Source organism: Schistocerca nitens, chromosome 10, assembly GCF_023898315.1.
Source record: "Schistocerca nitens isolate TAMUIC-IGC-003100 chromosome 10, iqSchNite1.1, whole genome shotgun sequence".
NCBI classification, from domain to species: domain Eukaryota; kingdom Metazoa; phylum Arthropoda; class Insecta; order Orthoptera; family Acrididae; genus Schistocerca; species Schistocerca nitens.
Window position 1 is genome coordinate 91558859 of NC_064623.1, and position 27175 is coordinate 91586033.

At 40.8% G+C, this 27175-nt stretch overlaps 1 protein-coding gene across 6 annotated transcripts in view; it reads left to right on the top strand.

The window, feature by feature from the left end:
- LOC126210633 (zinc finger protein 239-like) overlaps positions 1-27175 on the top strand; it is a 468318-nt gene that overhangs the window by 274608 nt on the left and 166535 nt on the right. The window contains exon 9 of one of the 6 annotated variants that reach the window (XM_049939946.1): positions 23567-26035. The exons of 4 other annotated variants lie outside the window; for them this stretch is intronic. In XM_049939946.1, the coding sequence (XP_049795903.1) occupies positions 23567-23642 (76 nt within the window). In that variant the 3' untranslated portion in view covers positions 23643-26035. Of the gene's footprint in view, positions 1-23566; positions 26036-27175 lie in introns of those variants that run through there. One more of the 6 variants, XM_049939950.1, reaches the window with a different exon arrangement.

The following is a 27175-nucleotide window of genomic DNA, read 5'->3' on the forward strand; positions in this document are numbered from 1 at the left end:
TACATCTATACTCTGAAAACCACCGTGAATTGCATGGCAGAGGAGACGTTCCATTGTAGCAGTTATAGGACTACTTCCTGCCCCATTAATGTATGGAGAGCGGGAATAATGATTGATTAAATGCCTCTGTGCATGCAGTAACTATTCTAATCTTATCCTCAAGAGCCCTATGTGAGCGATACATGGGGGAGTGTAGTATAGCAGAGCAGACGGGGCTTTGCGGCAGTGATTGGCAGTGTTGAGTCCCAGTGCTTCATACTGCCGCAATGCACTCTTTTACTGCGTCTTAATCTCTCTTTCTCGGGCAGAGACACAATGCTGCAACCCTGAATGTTAGGCAGCCCTTTCTACATCCCTTAGTTGGGTTTGCCTACCTTCAGGCGCTAGAGTAACCGCCAGACTCAACTGATGTCAGAGTTTTTGACAGTTACTAGGGCTATTCGGAAAGTAAGTTCCAATTGGTCGTGAAATGGGAACCACTGTGATAATCAGAAATATTTTATCTGTAACAGTTAGCCACCGCTTCCAGCTACTGCTATAAATACTCATCACTCCGACTTAGACATTTGTCATAGCGTATTACCAAGTTTCTAGTACCCTAGTGATAGAAAGCAGCCACCCGTGCTTCCCGCCAGTTCTCTACAATTTCTATAGCTCGTTGTCTGTGCGAAAATGTTGTCTTCATAGCCAGTAGCTAATGTGAGCAGAGATGAAATACAGAGGGAGCCAATTACGGGCTGTACTGCGGGTGATCAACACTTCCCATAGAAAACGCTGCAGGAGCATCTTCATTGCCCCTGCAGATTGCGAACGAGAATTGTCAATACGTAGGAACCATATGACAGTTCTGTAATGTGGGCTGCATAACATCAGGTGAAACTCTCACCAGGACCTCGTACTTGGCGGGAGACACTATTTTCTACGAATCTTTATGTGCTCACCATGTACTCAGAACTGAAAAGAGCGAAGTGATGCAACCGACAGGCATACTAGAGGCACTGTTTAACAGATATGTGCAAAGCTTTATTAGATTTTCACAGTGGTTTCCATTTCTTGACAGATCAGAATTAACTTTCCGAATATCCCTTGCATAATTGTAACGCGGTCAGTAAATTTGCATAGATGGCACAGAGGGTGTTGCAAACTGGTGGGGTCTTTGAGGAACCTTTTGGTGTTTTATTCTCGTACATGTTAATGTTGGACTCCCATGTGATCATGCCGGTGTACTGAAAAACGCGCCCAGTGAGATTCGCGCCCAGAAAGGGTCGAGGATGGGTCCGCTAATCCCCTTGCCTGGCAGACAAAAGAGTTGAGGGGCGCTACCTGGAGGTTTCCGAGCTGGAGTTTTCAGCCGTCAGACAGAGAGAGAGAGATAGGGAGAGAGAGAGAGAGAGAGAGAGAGAGAGAGAGAGAGAGAGAATGAATTAAATGTCTACCACACACCACTTCAAACTGCAGTAAATACAAGAGATTACATTCTTTTGCTTCACTTGCAGTACCATTCAGCAGCCATTATCAATATCATTTTCATTATAACAACTACACTTCTTGAATACTCAGAAATATCAAGTGACTCTATACTTCGGGATTAGTAATGTCACTTAATTTTAACTCTTAATCTATAAAAACTAGTGAGAAATTGGGGTGGTGACTCTTGAATGAGATGTATAATTGTAAAGGGTTGACTCTGAAAAGGGTTTGCTTTTGTTTTGGTGTATTGTAAAACACATATACTGTATTTTAAAAATAATCTGATTTCCATCACACTTTATCCAGGCTTTGGACTGGCTAAAGAGCAAAAGTCATTTAGGCGTGTTTAAAATCAGCTTATAAGCATTGTCAATATATTTTTTTAAAATTTTTATTATTTTTTATATAAGTTGCTATTTACATTTGAACTCTATTGTATCTATATACATCTTATGATAAATTCAGTCAAGTTTCTGTAGGTAGGATATGGCTTTCAAGCAATCCTTGATCTCACCATCCTCTTCGTATTTTTTTACTATTTTTCCCAACCTTTCATCACGTTTCATGTAGACTGTTTTTTTTTTCGTTTACCTTCCATACTCAGTTCTGCCCTCATTAAGGCGCACGCTGAATTTTCTGCTTCTCTTTTCAAACACCTAATAACGTCATTAATTTTCGGATTTGGTTTAGCAATCATGTTATTTATTTTGTGGTGCCAACCTTCAACAGCTTTGGTTGTTCGGTGGCGCCGTTTGTAGCAACTCCAAAAGTTGATGGGGTTTCTTCATTTTTCAACCATCTATCTACGAAGTAGTCAAAAAATTCAGAAAGTTTGGGGATATCCGGTCCATGTAAATGTATCTTCAGCCAACCATCACATACATCTTCAGGCCGTAGAAACGCCAGCGCAGCACACATGCGAACATGTTGTCTCACTTCTTTGTTTTCTTAGTATTCACGAGTAAGTCCTAGCCCTTGAACTTTTCTCCAGCGACACTTTTTCATACGGAAATAACATCCATGCACTTCAGCTGTCGGAAATACAACTCTAATTGCTGAAATCGCAGCTGATTCGAAGTCTACAGTCACGTTTGCAGGTTTCCATTCTGGAATTTTTTCCATCAAATTTCGGAAAGACGGGCGTACGTCTCTTTTCTTTTGTTTTGCAGCAGTGCAAAGGCAACTGGGTAGATGTTTGTCTCATTATTTGTACTCCCAAAGTCGGCTTGAATGGTGTATATTTGCGAAAACTGTTTGCTGCAGCACTTGAACGTACCATCCATAAAAAAGTCTTGTTTACTCCTTAGAGCCTCTCTTCCTGCTCTTCCGATAAAAGCTATTATCCTCTCTCCTAGTTTGTCATTGCTTAACAGAAAACTGCTGCCATCGTTCACAGCTAGCAAATCTGCCTTTAGGTCAATTTCTTCTGTTATCGGTGGCTCTCTCTCATTTCCCTGTGATTTTGCCCGCTGGTAGTACAAAGCTCTCTTCGTTGTTTGCTGCTCTGGCATTTCAGTGACAAAATTTTAGTCTCGATTATGCAGGCAACCCAGCTCCTCTGAATATGTTTTTGAAATAGACGTCTCTTCGTCTCTTGCCCTCTTCTTTGGGTGGTTCAAAGTCTTCCTTAATTCCAACCGAGCGACATCCGGAGGTCCACATTGATGCTCGAATGAAGCACTGCCGAATCCTTCATTTTCAGCATTCCTCGGCAGTGGTTTGCTCTCTGTCTTGAACAGTGTCACGTTACTGTTCCATCTTCTTTAGTTCTCTTCACTATGTAAGAAAAACCTTCGTAGTGGCAACATGGCTTACCGTGATTAGTGGTTGAAAATTCCATATCTGAACTACTGTGTCAAAAATACACGAATCGCGCGATGTGAAGTCTTCAACTCTTCGACAGCCAGAGTGGCACTAAGGCTGTGTTTGTGTATCAGACAGTCGGCGGCTGCGACTGGTACCGGAGGGAGGGGGGGGGGGGCGAGGGCGGGGGGCCAGGGGGCGGGGGAGCGGGAGAGCGGGGGAGGGGGGGGGGCAGGTCCCTGTGTCCGAGGAGCAGGTAGTTTAGGGTGATTAGAACGGCCCGGGCGCGGGAAAGCCCGACACAAAGGTAGCAGGTATTGGGCGCGATTTTCATAGATTCGATCATGCCACAGGAGGGCGGAAAACGGGGGGGGGGGGGGGGGGGGGTTGTAAAACCGTAAGTACCGTTTAGTTTAGTGATTCGACTGATTCGGACCACGTTCACATTTGGTCGAATGGTTTTGAACGGTCCCTTATGGTTACAGCACATACGCGAGAGCAAGAATTGGAGTCGCACTGCACTGCACTATAAGGGGTGCGATCACTTTCAACGGGAATGCTGCCCCACATTGCCCTTAGAGAACTGTCGGAAGATCCGAGGGTGTCAGTAGTGTCCAAGGATGTCGACAACATCTCGTTCATCGCGCTGCGAACTGTTGTTTTCGACCGCGAAATGTGTGAGAATAAACGCCTCAGGGAAAGGGGTGATGCCACTGACGTCCCTTTATGCCACCTATAAGGCCTATTCGTGTATGTCTGCCGCGTGGGATTAGCCGAACGGTCTAGGGCGCTGCAGTCATGGACTGTGCGGCTGGTCCCGGCGGAGGTTCGAGTCCTCCCTCGGCCATGGGTGTGTGTGTTTGTTCTTAGGATAATTTAGGTTACGTAGTGTGTAAGCTTAGGGACTGATGACCTTAGCAGTTAAGTCCCATAAGATGTCACACACATTTGAACATTTTTTTCGTGTATGTCATAAGACAACCGTGTGATTTCAAAGCCGGCCGTCGCTGTTCTGGCCTTCACCGCGAAGGTGTCGAGAGAAGGGGTGAGATGTGAGTAGGAGGGGGGGGGGGGGGGTGTCACGACCTTCCCATCGTGTGACACGTCCACGGTGGCTTTGTACAGTAATGTGGCGGAATTTAGCGCCAATCTGGCATCATTAACTCACCTTCCATCTCAAATGCACTTCCGAGCTCTGGTCTCTTTTTCCCACGTGCCGACAACTCGCTGTTTGAAGCGTCGCCGACCCAGGAGCTGACGTCGTAGGGCGCCACGCTTTTGCACCACAACAGAGGAAGGCTGTAGGCAGCTTTGGGCGATATTTCGAACTTATGCCTCGCAATCGGGGACAATTCTGGGGTTTCGGAAAAGTGATCCGTTAATTCTTCTGCGCAGTGGATATTGACGAATTTAAGATAACGTCCATAAATATATTGAAGAGCCAAAGAAACTGGTACACATGCCTAATACGGTGTACGGCCCCCGCGAGCACGCAGAAGTTCCACAACACGACGTGGCATCGACTCGACTAATGTCTGAAGTAGTGCTGGAGGATACTGGCACCATGAATCCTGCAGGGCTGTCCATAAATCCGTAAGAGTACTAGGAGTGGAGATCTCTTCTGCACAACACGTTGCAAGGCATCCCAGATATGCTCAATAATGACCATGTCTGGGGATTTTGGTGGCCAGCGGAAGCGTTTAAACTCAGAAGAGTGTTCCTGGAGCTACTCTGTAGCAATTACGGACCTGTGTGGTGTCGCATTGTCCTGCTGGAATTGCCCAATTGCACAATGGACACGAATGGATGTAGATGATCAGACAGGACGCTTCCGAACATGTCACCTATCAGCGTCTTATCTAGACGTATCAGGGGTCCACAGACACTCCATCTGCACATGACCCACACCATTACAGAGCCTCCACCAGCTTAAACAGTCCCCTGCTGACATGCAGCGTCCATGGATTCATGAGGTTGTCTCCATATCCGTGCACGTCCCTCCGCTCGATACAGTTTCAAACGAGACTCGTCCGAGTAGGCAACGTGTTTCAAGTGATCAATAGTCCAATGTCGGTGTTGACGGGCCTAAACGAGGCGTAAACCCCATCAAGGGTACACCAGTAGGCCTTCGGCTCCGAAAGCGCATATCCATGATGTTTCGTTGAATGGTTCGCACGCTGACACTTGGTGATGGCCCAGCATTGAAAACTGCAGCAATTTGCGGAAGGGTTGCACTTCTATCATCTTGAACTATTCTCTTCAGTCGTCGCTGGTTCCGACCTTGCAGTATCTTTTTCTGGTCGCAGCGATGTCGGAGATTTGATGTTTTACCCGGTTCCTGATATTCACGATACACTCGTGAAATGGTCGTACAGGAAAATCCCCACGTCATCGCTATCTCCGAGATGCTGTGTCCTGTCTCCCGTGCGCCGACTATAACACCACGTTCAAACTCATTAAATCATGATAACCTGCCATTTTAGCAGCAGTAACTGATCTAACAAATGCGCCGGACACGTTTTGTCTTATATAGTCGTTGCCGACTGCAGCGCCGTATTCTACCTGTTTAAGTATCTCTGTATTTGAATACGCATGCCTATACCAGTTTCTTTGGCGTTTCAGTGTATAATGGCATGGATAACACGTGGCTCTTGTGTAATGGTGTTTTACCATGATAGCTGATAAATCCAATGCAAAGCCCTAGTGGGTTCTATGCAGTAAGTAGGTTGTAGGACAGCCAGAAAATTAAAAGACCACTTTGAAAATAGTCATGCAAAATTCGCTGGAAAGGACATTACATTCTTCAGACGCAAAGACGTTGCACTGAAAAATTCACGTATGGGTTCATCAGGCTATTTTTTCCAAGCAAGAGAAGCTTGTTGAAGCTTCCTATGGAATCACTCTTCGAATCGCTGAAACAAAGGTACTTCGTACCATAGTGTGTTAGTTATTACGCACACATTTGAAATCGTGGTAAAATATTATGCGCTTAATCATACCAATTCATGTGCAACATCCGGTCTCTTCTTTTATATAGATGAAAGAATATAGATGAAAGACAAAAAGAAAATACCAGATAAATAAATAAATAGTAGAGAATCTCATCAAGTCTTGCCTACTAGGTACGGGGAAGCTAGTTCTAAGAGAGCACCTGTGGAAAGGATAAACGAGGTACTTCTTTCTAACAATGTAGTCAGAAGTCGTATCGAGGACACGAGTTTGTTACTCTGAACACGATACTCAACGAAGTAAGATCAGGGCACTTCTTTGCACTGCAGGCAAATGAATCGGCAGAGGTTGCCTCGTGTTCACAGCCGCTTGTCTATGTACGATGCGTAAAAAATTACGACCTGAAAGGGGAATACTTGTTCTCGGAATCACTTGACGCTAGTACACAGTGAAGATGTTTTCCCAACAGTGAAGAATTTTTTTGAGGAAGTGAGGTCCTTCCTTGGTAGATTTATGTACAGACATAGCATCATCCATATTGGGGGTTTGCTATGGATTCCACATACTAATGAAAGCAGTTGCTCCGAATGCAATTTTCAGCCAATACATTAGACATCATTATGCTTTGACATTGAAAACACTTGTACAGTTAATTTGTTCAATCTGTTCACTTATATAGTGAAGAGTGTAAACCACACCTGAGGTAGTGCAACGAACACTAGGGGTCTTAATGAGCTGAGCAAAGGGATTGGAGTTTAATTCGACTTGTTCTTGTTCCACTCAGAAGTACAATGGCTATTATGTGGTAAGGTGTTGCACACGATCCTCAAGCTTCAACAAGTTCCATTATTTCTGGCAAGGGCGAGGACAGAAAAGAAAAAAGACTTATATACCAAAATAACAGATAATATGTTTATTTCCAAAATGGCAAATCTTGCGGATCTCTTCCTTGAAATAAATACATTTAACCTTGGCTTGCAAAAAAATATGGTGAATATGTTGATAGCGCAAGATAAAGTTGCCATTTTTGTTCACAGATTCCAGCCTATCAGCCAAGTCTGAAACTGAAAACACTTCGATGTTCTCAGATCTGACAGTGAAAAACGGTCATTCACACATGAAATAAGGTAGCACTTAAAATCAGTCATCGATTCGATCAATAAATATTTTCCTGAAATGGAGAATCGATAAATATGTGTTGGGAGTATTAGTTGCTTTGTGGTCTCGTTCAATGATAATGGTCTCAGAATGGTTGAGAACCATTGGTCTAGAACATCACCAATGCGATTCAGTAACTTGCTAATACGTTTGGACCTTTCACTCTACGGTTTAATAGTTTTCTGACATATTTGGTCCTTGCACTATGAAATGTAATCCACTTTTCAAGATTAATGTCGCTTTTTAGTACTTTATTACGAATTATAGGTTAATATTTTGTTGTGTGAGGGATTTCTTCCCTAATAAGGAAATACACACTACGAATTAAAGGTGGCATTGTTTGGCGATTTGACACTTTTCCGGTTTCCTGTTGCTTAATTATCTGCACGTGAGTTGGAGCATATAATCACTGCAATTTACAATTTTCAAGTGCAACGGATTTTGCGTGTTTTTCTGACTTGGTGTGCTTTTCTAAATTTAGTGAAAGGTACATAAATGAACACTCCCCCTGTTTTTCAGAGATTCTATGTCATTTTTTGAATGCATTTCACGCAATTTGCAAAAAGCCCCACCCCAATCGCAGGCAAAGTACAACCTGTTGTGCCTACATTCCTCTTTGTTTAGGAAACAATACATTCGTCACTTAATGGCAGATTAAAACTGTGTGCCGGACCGAGACTCGAACTCGGGACCTTTGCCTTTCGCGGGCAAGTGCTCTACCAACTGAGCTACCCAAGCACGACTCAAGCCCTGTCCTCAATACTTCACTTCTGCCAGTACCTCGTCTCCTACCTTCCAGAAGCTCTCCTGCGAACCTAGCAGACGGGGCGTGAGTCGTGCTTGGGTTGCTCTGTTGATGGAGCACTTGCCCGTGAAAGGCAAGGACCGAAGTTCGAGTCTCGGTCTGGCACACAGTTTTAATCTGCCAGGAAGTTTCATATCAGCGCACACTCTGCTGCAGAGTGAAAATCTCATTCTGGAGTACATTCGTCGTTCGAAGAGTGAGAGAGCGTAACAGAGGATTCAGTAAGCAATTCAACATCACAATCACTAGCATTCCTTTCAGTGGACTCACGCTCATGTATGTCCTCTGCAGTATTCTTTTTGCTAGAAAAGAAAGCAAATAAAGTTCGTTGGTGCGACATTGTGTTTCGGCACTAACGCTTCTCTTTATATGACCATCTGATGAAGACGGCAAGTACTCTGGATAATCACGTCATTCTTACACAGTAAGCTGTTGCACTGACTAACCCCCCTCATATAAGACGTTGAAATTTATTACAACGCTGGAAGATTATTAGTGTCGTAGTGTGTAGCAGGCGCCTACCCTTGGTATGTAGTTATATCCTTTTTGTGTTATCAATGTATGCAGAGTTATCACGACAGGTCAGTTGTTGATTCAGCGGCTGCTGACACTGTTAGAATTTTTTAGAAGAATATAAGCTTGTTAGTTATTACATTACACTACCCCAGACGATCACTTAAATTCATACACTATTTTGGCTCCCAGTGTTATGTACAGATAGACATGAATTCCTCCGGGGGGGGGGGGGGTTGTTTTCTGGGTGTTTCCCCCCTCCTCCGCCCTGGGCCATCCCCTCAATTCATCACTTCCTGTAGGATCGTGAGCACAACACCCTATCTTCTGTTTGTGGTAGCGGTTTCATTTCATATCTGGTACTCACTCTCTATAACATGCTACTTCTCCTGGCAAATTAAAAACGTCGTTTTACATGGTGCAAGGCTCTATAATTGCGGCTTATTCTTCCACTGTTCAAATGACTCAAATGGATATTCTCTTATTCTCGCTTTCAATTATGGCTTGTTTTTACTGACATTCATTCTGAACGATTCCCACAATAACACCCGCTCCAGTACAGCTTCTGCTGCCAACCGTGGGTGGAGATTCTATTGGCACCCTGTCATCCCTGCTGTTCAGCGCACTTGTTAGGCATTTTCGCGATGCTACCGTTATTAATGTCTCAGGCGGATACGCATCCCCGGTGACCTGTTTTGCAATGACAGCCTTATTAATTCCAGTCACCGCTATTTGTATTCGACACTCTCGGGGTCTTGTTGTTAATGTTGAAACAAGGCACCCTTTTCGCTCCTCTCCGACATTCCTTCTTAGATGCCTCTGTTGTGCTTCGACAGTTAATGAATTTCTGTCCATTCTATCTCGTCTTTCTGATTGTTTCTCGCTTCATGTTCCAATCTTTCCTTTCCTTTCAATGTGCTGTGCCTTTCGCTCTGCTGCTGAGCTTTTTCTAAAACATCCTACTCTTTCTGAACCAGGGGCGTTTAATAAGTAATGTGCTAAATTTTTTCTCAGGCAATTTCGCTTGGGACAGCGTTGAATATTCCTGCTTCTGCTCCTACAGTTTCATGAGTTATGATTTGATCCTTCAAAACGACGACTGTAACGGAGGTGCATTCCAAGAAGAGAGCTGTCATTGAGCATCTTTTGGCGGGAAGCCAGGGCATCGCAGATATTCAGAGAACGTCTGCGGAGTCCTGCCAGTGAAGAAAAGCATGGTGAGTCGTTGGGTGAGGCGTCTGCCTTCATCGCAACAATGTCGCGAAAGCCAATCCAATTTCCCGCACAAATTTCCCAATTTCCAGCTGCACAAAGCTGTGACTCCTGCGGTGTTGGAAAGTGCGGACACTCTCACTCGAGGTGATAGACGGGTCACAATGAAACACATCACTGCACGACTCGGCGTCTCTATTGGTACTGCTGACACCCTCATCCACCCTCGAGTACTCTAAGGTGTGTGCCGGCTGGTTTTCTGGTCGCCTAACTGAAAGACCATCTGTGTGGACTTGCTTGTGCGTTACGAGTTTAATCGTGAACAAGTTTTTTATCGAATATCGTCACAGGTGATACAACACGAGTTCATCATTTCGAACCGGAAACAAAACGACAATTCATGAAGCGGCGTCACACCACCTCTCCTCCGAAGACAAAGTCCAAAACTTCTGTGGATGAAAATCTTGCGCCAAGAGCACAAATTTTCGTTATTGGTTACCGTTTCGGCACATTAACGAGCCATTTTAAGATCTGAAATACAGATAATTGCATACGAAAATTGGACAATAAAAAATACACTCGATATTTGAATGACCATTATGCAGTACATACCGATCTAAAATGTTGTTCTGTGTGTGACAGTCATTACCCATCGTCATATCCTTGAAGCTAAGAGCCGTAGTTAAATAGAAAATCGTTTGGGCATAACGGGAAAAATGTTAAAATGTGACACAATACAAACATGCAGAAATGTATGTTGAGCGATATCAAATACCTTATCTCAAACAAAAAAATCGTTGTTCATTGTGTAAACTGAATATCTTAATCATTAATCATATATTGTTACAGTGCCCATACTGCCACAGTGCACAAACGATTAACAAAATTAATAGCTGCATCGCCTCTGAGTGGATGTAAACAGGACATAATTTCTAATATTCATAAGAGAACAAGCAAGAGTCGGTGTGACAGCTGCCAGCCAACTGACCAAGGCGTAGCGTCATGACTACACGAAAACACTGACTGCGAGGTGGCCTATAATCCAAACAATTTAATGCAGATTAGGCTCTAATACGACAAAGGATGTTAATGAATCTTTTTTATAAATTTACATTATATAAATGCGAGAAATTATATTCACATCAGTACATTTGTAGGAGATAACCACCGAATATTATCTCTTCGATAGTAATAAAAAATAGGAAGTACTGAATGTCAAATAATTACGTACAGAGGTACAACTGGAGACAGTGCATTATTATATGTACAGAAAAATATAACAGTATTACTGAAAAAAATACGACGTAGTCATCTAACGTGCCATTCACATGTAAACACTATTCGGCGGTTTCGCAATGCAACACTAATAGGAACGGTAAGACTAGTATCGTCGAATCAAGCGAATGTGAATGATGCATTCCTTCGAAGAACAAGGCGATATGCTTCTCTTTTACGGAGAATGCCAACGAAATTCAGTGACAGCTAGAGACTTATACGCTGAAAGATATCCTCAACGTATTCAACCTACACGTCGTGCATTTAAGTATGAGTACAATAAATTGATAACAACTGGATCTTTAACGCATCAGAAACATATCCGGCAAAGGAAAGTTACTAACGAGGAAATGGAAATTGGTACTTTTGCCACTGTGGTTCAAGATCCTTGCGTCATTTTGCGTCAAATCGCCAGGGAATCTGGCATGAGCCAGAGTAGTGTTGTTCGTGTTCTGCATCGCCATAAATATCATCCTAACCACATCAGTCTCCACCAAGAATTAACTTACGAATTGTAAGCATCGCATTGAATTTTGCATATTCAGAGGGATGGCACATTTAGTAATCTGATTTTGTTTACTGACAAGGCTACATTCACGAACCATGGAAATGTTAATTTGCATAACATGCATTACTGGGCAACTGAAAATCCATGTTGACTGCTGTAAGTTGCACATCAAAAACCTTGGTCGGTGAATGTATGGTGTGGGATTCTGGAGGAGAAAATTATAGACCCATATTTCAACGAAGGAAATCTTAATGGTAGAAAGTACACCACATTGCTGTCAGAAACATTAGGTCCGTTATTGGAAGAAATACATTTAGGAACAAGGAACAATGTGGTATCAACACGATGGGTGTCCGGCATATTTTTCGCTGATGGCTACAAATGAGTAGCAGAGACAATTTCCAAATATTTGGAATGGACGTGGAGGAGATTTGTTGTGACTGGCTCGTTCGCCAGACTTGACGCCTCTGCATTTTTTCGTGTGGGGATTCGTAAAAGACATTGTTTATAAAGATGTTCGAACTACACCTGAAGATATGCGAGGTGCTTTGACAAGCGCCGATGTAATAAGGAATACCACTCAATCCATGATAAGAAGATTGCAGCACTGCATTGATACCAATGGTTATCACTTCGAACACCTCCTGTAAATGGACTTTCAAGCAATCTTTTTGACCTTCATTGACCTTCATTGACCTTCAAGGACCTTCAAGGACCTTACTGTTGCACATCACTGGATTCGTCTCGATAGCCGTTATCAGAAAATAAACACCAAACTACAGCATCCCATTAAAAAAAAAACAAAGTTGACCTTCATATCTCTGAAGCGACCCCACCTATCAACAAAAAACCAACATCATATTATGTCCCCCATTGTCCCATGCAGCATTTGTCCATCAAACTTTTCAGCTCCTATTATACTTTCAGAGTTATTCTTGGTGGCAATAGTTACTCACCCTGTATATGTGGCTAACCAACAGTAGTACAACTGAGCCATTAAGAGTCACAGGAGATGGAATATAACACTGAAAGACAAGAATTTTATCAAAGTGACCTTGCACATAGCTATCTGTTATAGACTGCAGCGTGAACTGCTGACATGAACAATGTATGTAAAAATACAATAAGCTGATGGTTAATGATCAATATTCCAGTTACCTTTGTAATATGTTTGTGAAGTCAATCATATTCGAAGTTCGAAATCCAGAAGTCATAAAATACATATATAATGCACATGTAGCTTAAGGTATAGGTGTTTCATACACTGCATACTGTGTAAGATACTTCAAGAATTTATGCTTCATAGGAAAGCAGTGAATAGGTAAGAGTTACATAAAGTTGTAACCTGAGGTCTGAAGGCTGAGTACAAATGGCACTATACATACCGATTAATGAAACACCAGTAAATAATAAAATAGATGTGTAAATGATACTAAGAACATTAGATGTCAATTACAATCATAAGTAGCCTTACGTCAGTGCATTAGATACAGAAAAAAATTTTCCAACAGATTATTAGCCGAAGGATAACACACAACTAATAGCAACCCTGAAGTTAAGGCAAGATCCAGGAGGTATTAAAAACAATGGATAATCATCCAAATATAGCTCAAGTCTATGTGTTACATGCATAAACCTCTGGTAATAATTCGTGGTCGAGGTGCTTCAAAAATGGACATCCTGTATTGAGAATTAATGTAAAATTATAATATTTGCATAAAACTGCAACAGAACAACCAACTGCATAGCGTATCAGTGCCTACTAATATACATCCATTAATGTCCTGCATGAGGTTAGGTGCTTACACCTACAGTTTATTGAATAATAGAGCAAAGCTTTGTTTTCTGACAGTTACTCGAAACAATAATGTTTGTACACACAAGAATACCAAAGTGTGTCAAAATATTCAAGCATATGAAAATATATAGTAGGTACCCTTAAATCTGAGTGCGGGGTAGCATTAAACATGGCTACATTTGAAATCAAATAAAATATTGCTTAAAACACACCGAACTTTAGTTGAAAAAGAATGTTCTATTAAAATAGGTCACAAAAATTTATCAATATTTAACATCATATTCGTAAATAACCTATGGTGTAAGTGTTACGAATATAACAGATTGTAAATGGCTTGAGGTCTCTCATAAAACCATTATGCAGGCTAAAGAGAGCTTAAAAGTTTGAGATAAAATGGAATATCAACAATGAAATGTACAGTTTAGTTAATTGAAATAACATTCACAAATAGTCAAGTAAAATAATTCAGTATTCCATGGTTAAGACATCATATATACTTTCTGCAGCAACAATAATAACAATATATGAAATCATGTGACACTCTGTACAGTAATTTTATGTAAAATGCTTCATATACGCACAAAGGGTAATGTATATTATAGCCCAAGTCTAGATTCTGTTGTAGCTCAAGGTCTAGGTACTATCATGTGCCAAGGTTATGTATTTATAAGGATTCTTAATCTGTAGCCCACGATTAGGTACTGATTGTGGCCCAAAGTCTAGGTGCCAACTGTAACCCTAGGTCAAAGTGATAATCATAGTTTGAGGTGGTATTTTTGGCCAAGGACTAAATGTTAATTGTAGCTCAAGGTATAGGTATCATGAAACATCACTTCACTAATAGATGAAACATGAATGCATAACAGCAAACAAGAACTAAGCAATGTTTATGTGTAAATTTTGAAAACAGTAATTTAAGTCATATCATTTAAAATATACGAGCCACAATAAAAAATTGAAAAACAGGTAGGACAATAACAAATAATACACTTAAAATGATGAAAAGCAGACCGAAATTCATTACAGAAATTCGTTAGACATATTTAAAAAAATAATTCTGATTAAATTCAAATTAATCATTTACTAAACGATTAACAACATGTTCATTATGACTGTGTATTTACAACTCTTCTGTAAGATTCATTTTCCATTTTTAGGCATGTAGAACAAGAAGTCAGAGAAGCAGTGAAAATATGTAGAAACCACTGTCTAGGATGACTACCTTGTCCCCAGGCATCATCTGTCTGCTGGACGTCATCTTATTTCTTCTTCCAGTTCCATATGTTCCTCTAGTGCTCTCTCAGCAAGAGGGCTGCTTGCTCTCCTGGCTTCTGAGTCTGCCACTGGCCTTCATACTAGTTGTCCAATTAATGCAAAAGGGATTCTCAAAGCTCTTCTATCGTTTTGCGTGACTTTGGGCTGAGTAGGTTCGATAGTCCAAGAAGGGTGCCCCATTCTGATAACTTGTAACATGACAACAACTGCACTCTAATCCAGGACTCACCACACATGCATGGCCCCAGAAAATGTGATCCATGTCATGTCATGTCATGTCCTGTCTCACATCCAGTGTGTTGTCCAGATTCCAGTTACTTCATGACACTGAGACTGAGCAAAGTTTGTCCAGTTATCTACTGGGCGGGTGCCAACTGAATGTTCTGAAGGAATTACGGAACTAGGTCAGGAAATATATGGACAAAAGGCAATACTTCAATGAGAACAATCTTTAATAATCATCTGAGGAGAAAGTGAATGAATGACTTGATGAAAGTACACTGCCTTGATTGTATGTTCCCTTAGAGGAAGCCAGAACAATTATTATAAACACAGGCCCCAATGTCAGTAATATGGCGTGAGCGATAAAAAGTGCATGGCTGCTGAAAATCCCAGATTGACCTTTTTGTAACCACCCAATGTCATTTAGATAATTCTCTCCTGACATCATCAAGATCTACATAGCCTTCTCTTAGCGCCATCACTGTTCCATATTCCATCAGTCTGTAAAAGTTTTTATTCACTGCTCCACGATCAAGTTGCCATCATGTACTGTAGTCTGATAAAAGTCGTTTGGTTGCTTTTGTGATGCGTGTTTCCTGGGTGGTAGGATAAGTATGAAAATAGTATAAGATATCCCAGCGTCTCAAAGATCTTCAACAAAAGGAACATATGAAATTGAGTGTCTGTCACACACTGTTATGTGGCTTGTGAGGTACAGATGTTAATATAGCATTCGAGGTCTGTGTTCCCCATCAGTTAATTTCTTATGTCTGCTGGAGTAAGTATTGGGGTTTGTCTTATCTTGGATGTTTCATTTGTGCAATATTTCTATTGTCAGTTAATTTGTATACATTTCAAATTTGAGGACTTCTGTCTAACAAATGTACAGCAGTTGGGGTCCAAAAAGTCTCATACAAATGCAGCTATCACTGTTGCGTTTTCAAAGCACCTTATAAAATGCTGTTTCATTCATTATTTTGTGCTCACAATTTATAACCTAGCTCGCTTGTCATACTCTGTTTCATGGGGAACATAGGAAACAGTAGACAACCTAACATTTGCTAACATAATTTTAATATAATCTTTCATATTTATTGATGTACACTTTTGACAATATTTTTTGACAGTTTTCTCCACTTTTCTGCAGTACTATCCCTGTGGCTGTGGAGGATGACAGAAGTAATGGGAACAGTGGTGATTTGGTTACCAAAATTTCACTGTCTTCAGGAAAAGACACCAGGATTCAATTTAACACCAATCAAGAAGCATGTTGTAGGAATAAAAGTGATACAAGAAGTCTTGAACACAAGTGTGACATCTGCAAAAAGACGTTTTCGCAGCTGGAGGACCTGAAGGAGCACATACACATGAAGAGATGTGAACTTCTTCATTCGTGCAATGTGTGTCACAAAACATTTACAAGGCGTGGCAGTTTGAAGACACATTTCCGTGTGCACACTGGTGAACGCCCATACATCTGTGTCGTTTGCGACAAGTCATTCACAAATAGCAGTGCATTGAAGATGCATTCACGGTTGCACACAGGCGAACGTCCTTACATCTGCGACGTTTGCAACAAGACATTCACACAAAGTGCTCATCTGAAGCATCATTCTCAAGTTCATACTGGCGAACGCTCAGACACCTGTGCTATCTGCAACAAGACATTCACCAAATCTAGTCACCTGAAGATGCATATGCAGTTGCACACTGGTGAACGTCCATATATGTGTAGTGTTTGCAACAAGACATTCATAGAAAAAAGTCAACTGAAGCGGCATTCACGGTTGCACACTGGTGACAGTTCCTACATCTGTAACGTTTGCAACAAGACGTTCACAGAAAATAGTCAACTTAAGCGGCATTCACGGTTGCACACTGGCGAAAGTCCTTATTTCTGTGACGTTTGTAACAAGACTTTCACGCACAGTAGTACACTAAAGCAACATTTGCAGCTGCACACAGGTGAACGGCCTTACAGCTGTACCATTTGCAACAAGACTTTCACAAATAATGGCGCATTGAAACAGCATTTGCGGTTGCACAGTGGCGAGCGTCCCTACATCTGTACAGTTTGCAATAAGACGTTCACACAAAGTAATCACCTGAAGGAGCATTCACAGTTGCACACCGGGGAACGTGCATACACTTGTGGCATCTGCAACAAGATGTTCACACAAAAAAGTCAACTGAAGCGACATTCTAAGCGGCACACTGGTGAACGCCCATATGTCTGTGGCGTTTGCAACAAGACATTCGTAGAAAATAGTCAACTGAAGCAGCATTCACGAGTACACACTCGCAAGGCCTCATAGAGCTTTGATATACATAGAAAGATATTCATTAGGACCGCTACTTGATGGTGATAGCTTCACTCTGACGAAAAGTCATACAACTGCAACACATGTCAAAAGATCTCCTCGTGTAACAGCACCTTAAACACCTCATATTTCAAACATTAGTATATGCTTATATTTGTCATTCATTTTCGTAGTCATTTGCAGTGAGCCAGAGAGTGGATAAAATTTCACTTTTTTACACAGGACACATCAGAAGCATTTGAAAAGAAACCTGTAATTGCACAGTAGTGAGTCCTGCTGATAATGTGATTATGCCATAAGAAACTGAATAATGGAACATTCACAAAAAATGTGTACAAGATTACACATCAAGTACAATTCACATGCACGTTTTTCTGTAGATTCGTAATGAATAGTAGCAAAGTTTTCATTACTGCATCTAAAATACAGGGTACCCGAGAAATGTTGCGACAGGTTTCGAGAGGCTGTAGGAGATCTCTTGACAAACAAATCAAGAATAGGAACCTGTGTCTGGAAACGTCATCCAATATGCTACATAGCGTCAAGGTTACAGGTACTGGTGCCTACCAATAGGACACCACATTGGCAGCAAATGTGACCTTGTATACTGAAGGGCCATATGCGGAATGTCTCGCAGTGTTGTGTGTTATTGAGTGATTGTAACTGATTCTCACGATCGCCAGTTTATTTCCTCCTGTGTACCGGAAACATCAGGGATTTTATAGTGTGGGGATGGGAACCCACACCCAACACCGTCATCCACTGAGACAACAGAGAATTACATTCATAGGAGACAAAACCTTTCTACGAAGCAATTACCTCAATATTCACCACTGGCGATTGTGACAATCAGTTGCTATCACTGAATAACAAACAACATCGCGAGATGTTCCACCTCTGGTCATACAAGTCACTTTTGCTGCCAAAGAAATGCCTAATATCAGGTGCCGGCACCTAAAACTCTGACACTCTGTACTTCTGGGACACCCTGTGTAAATTATAATAATATGTTGTTTGTTTGCATATACACATCTGCAGTGCTGCTACACACTGAAATCCCTGCCCACAGTGCTTCTGCACGACACCATAGCAGCCAGAAAAAAGTGAAGCAGCCCATTTCCATTATATCAGTAGTTCGTGCCATTGTGTTTTCATTCCACTAGCACCATGGTATGTTACTTTGACATGGGGATTTCAATGCATACCTTCTTCTTCAGTAGCCCTAACTTGTATTAACTTTTGTAACTCGGCGTTGTTGCGTATTTGCCACACTTCTTTCTTATTGGACCATAGATTTTGCGTAGTATTTTCTGCTCAACGGTTCTTAGTGCATTTTTGTAATGTTCTGTCAATGGTTCAAATTAAAATGGCTCTGAGCACTATGGGACTTAACATCTGTGGTCATCAGTCTCCTAGAACTTAGAACTACTTAAACCTAACTAACCTAAGGACATCACACACATCCATGCCCGAGGCAGGATTCGAACCTGTGACCGTAGCAGTCACGCAGTTCCAGACTGAAGTGCCTAGAACCGCATGGCCACTCCAGCTGGCTGTTCTGTCAATGTCTATAGCTGTCATCCATATGTGATAACTGGGCGACTAGGAAGTTATATATTAGCAGTTTTGTTTTTCTTGTAACAAGGCTATTACTGAAAAGTTGCATATTTGCAAAGTAAGTCCTGTTTCCTGCTTATGTTCTTTCCCTTAGAGCATTTCCCATACTGTTATCATTTGTTATTTGCGCTCCCAAGAAGTTAAGAGAGGACACTCCTTTGAACCATTTCCCATTGATATTCAAGTCTTTAGGGGTTCTTCTGGCCTCAGATTGTGACATTACCATATATTTTGTATTGTTTTCATTTACTATAAGGCCAATTTTGAAGGCTTCTGTTTCCATTGCCTGGTATGTTGGTTGGAGAGTACTGATATTTCTTCCTACTGTAGCAATGTCATCAGGGTATGCACATATATGGCTAGTTTTCATGAATATGATGCCTCGTTTGTTGAATTTATTTACTACACTATGCAGGGCAATATTGTATATGAGTGGAGAGACTATCACTTTGCTTCACACCTTTATTAAAGTCAAAGCTTTCAATTGTTCTGCTAAGGACCTTTACTTTTGCTCTTGTCCCTGTCATTGTCATTCTGATTAGTCTTATTAGTGTAGCACATATACCAACTTCTTCCAGAACTCTGTATAGTTCTTGCTGGTTTATGCTATCAAAAGCTTGTTTGAAGTCGATAAATACGTAGAAAATGTAGATCTACATAGAACTTTTCCATCATTTGTCTCATCACAAATATTTGATCAATTCTTTCTCGGTCTGGTCGAAAGCCACACTGATAATCCCCTGGTATGTCTTCTGGGCACTTCTGCACCCTTTCGTTTAATATACTTGTGAAGATCTTATAAGCTGTGCTTAGGTGTGTTATTCCTCTATAATTTTCACATGCTGTTCTGTCCCCTTCCTTATAAAGGGGATTATTATTCCAACTTTCCAAATATCTGGCATAGTTTCTGTTTTTCATATATCTGACGTTAATTTTATTACAGCATCACCACCAGTTTTTAATAATTTATGGATTGTGCTGTCCTCTCCAGGGGCTTGGATGTTTTTGGATTTGTGCACAACCTGGGAGACCTCTTTCCTCACTGGCATCATTGTCTACTTCCAGCTCCTCTCTGTCGTCCTGTGCGTCTGTCTCTTCATCTTCTTAGCTGGTGTTTAGTGTATATTAGAAATACTCTGCCCATCTGCCCCCTATCTGTTCTTCCTCCCATATCATTTTCCTTACTTGAACATGCCATTATTTTTGGCTGGAATCTATTCTCCATCTTGCCTACAGCATGATAGAACTTTCTAATATCACTCTGTTCCTTTAACTCTTCTAGTTCTTTAAATTTCCTTTTAGTCCACTCTCTTTTCTTTCTCTTCTCTTTAAGTCTCTATATTGTTCCAATTTATTTTTGGTTTCTCTGTGTAGCACCTTTGTTCTTACCCTCTTCTTTTCCTCTATTGCTGATCTGCAATCTTCATCAAACCGTTCCTGGGTTCTTCTGTGCCTTCTTATGCCTACTATTTCTTCTGCAGCATCTTTAATGGCTCCCTCAACCCTGCTCCACCTTTCGTCTACTCTTATTGTGGTCTCTTTATTGTTCAACCTTCTTCTTAGTGTTACTTGGTATTTTTTTACTTCATCAGGGATTTTCAGTTTGTCAGAATTTCATTATTTTTCAAATGGCTCTGAGCACTATGCGACTTAACTTCTGAGGTCATCAGTCGCCTAGAACTAAGAACTAATTAAACCTAACTAACCTAAGGACATCACACACATCCATGCCCGAGGCAGGATTCGAACCTGCGACCGCAGCGGTCGCTCAGCTCCAGACTGTAGCGCCTTGAACCGCACGGCCACTCCGGCCGGCCATTATTTTTCCTATTCTGTTGCCATTTTTTAGCGACAGTTTCTCTCTTAAGACTAATTTTATCACAAAGTGGTCTGAGTCACAAATTGGTCCTCTGCAGCTCTGTACATCCATAACTGACATGGAGTGGCGTGCAGTCACTAAAATATGGTCAATCTGATTGACTACTCCATTGACTGCCAACTTTAAGGTACGCAGATTGATCCTTTTGTGTGGGAAGCAGGTACTTTTGATAATCATATCATTCCTTACCGCGAATTGGCATAATAAGTCTTCATTTCGTTGTTTTCTTCATGTAGTGAATATTTTCCATAAGTTCCATATGGATGTTCATTCCTCCCTATTTTTGCATTAGAATCTCCTGTTACTGGCATCAGGTCATATTTAGGTACTGCACAGCATACTTTTTCCAAGTCTTCATAGAACTGCTCTTTAATTGTATCCTCTTTTTCCTCTGTTGGTGCATGTGTATTCAGTATTGATATATTCCTAAATTTCCCTCTTAGTCTGAGTCTGCGCATACATTCGTTTATGGGTTCAAATTGTAATAGGCTTCTCCTAACTTCCCTAGTTATTATAAACCCCATTCCCAGTTGGTCTGTTCTTTCTTCTGGTCCACTGTATACCAATGAGTACTCAGGTTTATCGGTCTGCCCATTCTTTTGCCATTTTATTTTCTGTAACCCTACGACACTACATTTAAATTTTAAAATTTCATTAGCTATTTCTTTCATTTTTCCAGGCTGATGCATTGCGCTCACATTCCATGAAGATACTGTCAGATCCTTTATTCATTTCCTTTTCTGGGGTCGTTATACATGTTTTCCATCCAGTTTCCGAGGCATCTGTAGGCGCCAGCGTCTACAAATCTTACACTCTGTAGCATCGTTGGATGATGTTTTCGGTCACAAGTTTCAAGTTCTTATCCTCGATATGTTCCTTAAGACACCCCGACAACCCTGTAAAGTTTGTTGCAATATTTCTGGGACATCCAGTGTAAAGTATCATAATTAATATGTTGTTTGTTTGCCTGTATATATCTGTAGTACTGGCACACACTAAAAGCTCTGGCCACAGTGCATCTGCACACAATTAGAGCAGCTAGAAAAAATGAAGTAGCCCATTTCCACTATGTCAGTAGGTTGCGCCAATGTGTTTTCACTCCTCTACCACCATGCTATGTTACTTTGGCATGGGGATTTCAATGCATACCGCAACTGTACATGCATACACACAAATAATTAATTACCTACTTAATATTTTTGCATTGATAGTTAAAATGTTGTTATTACTCCTCATAAGTTGCTCTGAAATTCTGGCAAATGGGGAGCTTCTGTGAGCACTTACGCAAGGGTAATATTTTTATTCCAATACCTCAACAATCCCCATTATCGACGTAATCTGAGCCTTATACTACTCAAGACTGCATATGAGTGGGGGGATGAGAGGGGGGGAAAGAGAGAGACACAGACAGAGAGAGAGAGGAGAGAGGGAGAGAGAGGGAGAGGGAGAGAGAGAGAGAGAGAGAGAGAGAGAGAGAGAGAGAGAGAGAGAGAGAGAAAGCAGGAGGAGAGAAATTTCTACTGTTGAGAATAGAGCTGTACTTTATCAGCAAGCTGGCACAAAAGTTTAATGTTTGAGCTCATCCGATATTGCATTAACTGACTGTATAGTGCTTAATACTAATTAACTCTACATAAATAATTCAGTCATGTGAGAACATGACACTCAAATCTATGTACGACCTGTTTTCTGCGACCTGTTTTCTGCATGTGTGGCCATAACACTTTCATAATAAACACTGTTTAGTTTCGATTAGGTAAGGGTTTGAGAAAATCTGTAATATTTTCTCATTGCATCTTCAAAACATAGAGACTAAACATGTGCATAGTTTAGAACATGATTCAGTTCTACTAATTCAACATAGGCCCTGTAAGAGCTGAAGGGAAACTACGTGCAAATTTCTTCATCTACTTAAGGAAGTAGAACTGTGTAGCCATAAATACAGGGAAACACAGTAAGATTAATGATTCCAGTGACATAATCTCTCTCCTTTTGCTCTAATTGAAGAATGTGGTGTTGGCTTATTGACTCAATGACACATTGCTGTCTTTTTCATTGAAAGTCTCACGAGCATGAATTTGTAGTGAGTTGTCACTGTCATTGTAAATCAACAGAATAACCTGTCACCATTCTTTCCCACTAAAAGTCCCTGTAATATGTACTGATAGTGAAATGTCATTATCATTGCAGATAACCCTGAAATTGTGCTTTATGTTGTTACATAAGGGTGATGCTAAAATTTTGTAGAAATTTACTGCTCATTTTAGGTGATGAGGAGATAAGTATGGTAAGTGTTATATAAATGTGTGCTCCTGCACATTTTGCTGGAAAAGAGGAGTTCATTGTGTATCGAGAGTGTCTGGTTCTGATATTTAACTTAATTGTATTATTTATTTTGTAACATTTCATATTTTGTGTATATAAACAAAGAACTTATTTTGTGTGTACCTGAATGTGTGTGTGTGTGTGTGTGTGTGTGTGTGTGTGTGTGTGTGTGTGTGTGTGTGTGTGTGTGTGTGTGTGTGTGTTGTTTGTTTGTTTGTTTGTGTGTGTGTGTGTGTGTGTGTGTGTGTGTGTGTGTGTGTGTGTGTGTGTGTGTGTGTGTGTTATATTACATTACTATTTAAATAGATTAATGTGTTAATGAGGCTGTTTTTCTTAACATTAAATGATAAGTTGTCATGAGCTTTAAATTCTGCCTGGCATTGATAAGAATTATATATGTCGGCTATGATTCAAAATCTTACTTTGGTGATTCCAGTGCTGGAAGAAAAAATCGAAGAGACTGGTATTGTTCACTGAATGTCAGTGGGCTACGGAACAAAATGTTCATATAATCTAAGAGAATGTAAAAAACAAAACTAAGTGCTTTATGGTTTTTACCCCTGTACCCACTAAGTATGTAAGTATGTGTTTCCACCTGGTGTGTAAATGTATGTATATTTCGATCTTTCAGTGGTATCTTTGCAGATATTTAAGATGTGATACACACTGAGGAGCCGAGGAAACTGCCTAATATCGTGTGGGGACCCCATGAGCACGCAAAAGTGCTGCAACACGACGTGGCATGGACTCGACTAACGTCTGAAGTAGCACTGGAGAGAAAAAAACACCATGAATCCCTCAGGGATGTCCACAAATCCGTAAGATTACGAGGGGTGGAGATCTCTTCTGCACAGCAAGTTGCAAAACATCCCAGATATACTCAATAATGTTCATGATTGGGGAGTTTGCTGGCCAGCGCAAGTGTTTAGACTCAGAATGTTCCTGGAGCCACTCTGTAGCAACTCTGCAGCAATTTGAGGAAGGGTTGAACTTCAGTCACGCTGAACGATTTTCTTCAGTCGTTGTTTGTCCTGTTCTCGAAGGATCTTTTTTCCGGATATTCATGGTACATTCGCGAAATGGTCAAATGGGAAAATCCCTACTTCATCACTACTTCGGAGATGATGTGTCCCATCGCTCGAGCGCTGACTGTAAGACCACGTTCAGCCTCATTTAAATCTTGATAACCTGACATTGTAGCAGCAGTAACCGATCTAACAATTTCGCCAGACACTTGTTGTCTTATGCAGGCGTTGTCGACGGCAACGTCGTATTTTGCCTGTTCACATATCTCTGTATTCGAATACGTGTGCATATACGAGTTTCTTTGGCGCTTCAGTGTATGTCATAAGCATAGCACAATATGTTCATAAGAGACAAAGTAATTAGTATCAAAAATTATTAACACAGTCATATCATGGTAATTGAGAGAGAGCATACATAGAAAAAATAATTGTGATGGATGGTTTTTTCATTTTACCGACACTCTCTCCCTGTCTTGTGTGCGTTCTCAACAGATGCAAACACACAGTTTCCATGTACACATACTTTTTCCTGAATATAATTGACAGCCAGAAAATTTGTCATCAGAAGCAAACATTTCAAATAAATTAATATAATTTACTGTATGTCCCCCTCGTCCTTTGCAATTAATATGAAGCTGTTGATAGACTTTTTTCATAAACACGACCAAGAAATGGAAAGAGCTACATCATGAAGCACCAGACTGATATTTATCAAATTTCCTGAAATTATTAATCACTTCACATGTATTACATGATTAAACTTTTCCATGGTTACCAATTTGGGAATTGCCCCTCTCTTATATTCGATGTGTCACCAAGATTACTGCTTGGAGGCTGGTGTGAAAGTCTTCTCATCACATATAATCGTCTTGCAGAAATCTGCGAGTACATTCGATACTCTGATCTTGAAGGTCGTGACAAAGGTTTTACCTTTCTTGGCGTGGCTTGAAACTATTTAGCCTCCCTTTAAAAGTATTATCAAACCAGTCCTTGTGTCATACCAATTATCTCCTTGCATCGTGATTCCAAGAATTTGACAGGTATGCATCTCGAGAACTGCTGCTTCCTACAGCCTTTCACGAATCGTCTGCAGATACATTGGTGTTGATATCATCGCCAGAAACAAAAGTGAGACTGATCGTTTAAGACCAGACATTTTTGTTTAAGTGCCTATTGTCTCTGGCGTTACCATGTTAAGGTTCTGTTGTCTGTGGTCTCACGCCAGCAGTAAACGAGTCATGGCAAATCGAACTCTCAGTACCAAATCAAATGTTAGGTTGCCCTTTGTTCGGCCACTGGGTGTTACTTATATACTTTTTTCTAGGCATCATAAATGTCCATACAGTCTACTCTTATTCCATATTCTGTTCCATGATTCATCACTCAGTATACGTTTTTATCCACTACCCCACGATCAAGGTGTTGTTTTTATTGAGTCTAAGCAAAAGCGATCATTCTGTTTTTGGCCAAATGGCTCTGGGTGGTTAGACACTTAAGAAAATTGTCTAAAGCTCCCAACTAATCTGTTAACTGGAACAGTAGAAATGTTTGAAATTAATGTCTGCCACACACCATAAGGTGGCTCGTGGAGTATAGATGTTAATGTAAATCACAAAATATACATTAGAATTATATAGTCCCGAACATAATTTCGTATGTCAAATGGATCAATGATAGTATTTCATGTTTTTGTGATGTTTGGTATTGTAATAACAATACAGTCAGTGGATTTGCCCACTTTTAGATCCTGTGAACATTATCTGTAAATTTCACGAACTTTTGAGATCTGCAACAATGATTCATACGAAAGCAAATCATTCTGTTCCCTCTTTCAACCCAAACAATAATGTTGATTCTAGACATTTTGCTCATAATTTATAACCAACGAGGGTGTACTGAAAACAAGTCACTCTGAATTTATGTGAAAACTCTTAAAACTTTTTTAATAAAAAGAAGTTTGTTAACATTCAACAACTTTATTCTTCATGTCTAAGTATTTAATCCTCAACTTAGTCACCCTGGTGACGAACACGTCTTCCAGTGAGACAACAGTTTGTTAATACTGTCACAATAGAGTTTTTGATTTTGCTGGTGGAGACACAACCTCACGTCTGCTTGCTCCACTTCATCTCTATAAATGAGAACTCCTCGAAGGTGTTCTTTTAGTTTTGGAAACAGATGAAAATCAAATGGGGCCAAGTCGAGACTGTAAAGAGGATTTTCGATGACAGTGAACACAAGGCATCACATTGCTGCAGATGTTGCAGGACTCATGTGCGATGTGCCATTGTCGTGCTGAAGGAGAGGGTGTTCGACGTGTGAATGAACTACTCGAATTTGTGCTTTCAGAAACTTGATTACAGTGTGGTGTTTCTCATGAGCAAATATAGTTACGTTTCACATTGCCATGTTGGGACACGCTACAATTAGAAGACCTTTAGTGGCAGAGGGTGGAAACTTGCCTCTGCGAAGTAGGTGGATGCCATGTTGGGACACGCTACAATTAGAAGACCTCTAGTGGCAGAGGGTGGAAACTTGCCTCTGCGAAGTAGGTAGATCGACTGAGTAAGATGCACAGCATATAATATCTCAACCAATATTTAGAACATAGTAAAAAATTAGGAGGCATTAGTTGTCAGCTCGCCCTTGTAGTTTCTGGACTATTGTATATGTTGTGCATTTATGTGGAAATATTGTGACATCTTGTGGTCGAGCATGTGTTAATACAATTTTTCATTTCCATAGTGGCACTGTTATAATAGTTTTTTCCATTTGCACTTTATAATAATTGACAACCCTGCTACCCAAAGCAACTGTGACCATGCCATAATTACCCCATATCAGTTACCCAATTGTATCCTTATCCCATCACTCCTCACTATGTTACATGCTAAAATACCATGTCATACTCCTCACTCCACATAAAACAAAATAAAATTATGAGAACACTTAAACTAAACTGAAACATACTACTTCTTACCACAACTTAATTTCCCTCATCTGACTGGCCACTGTAGTTA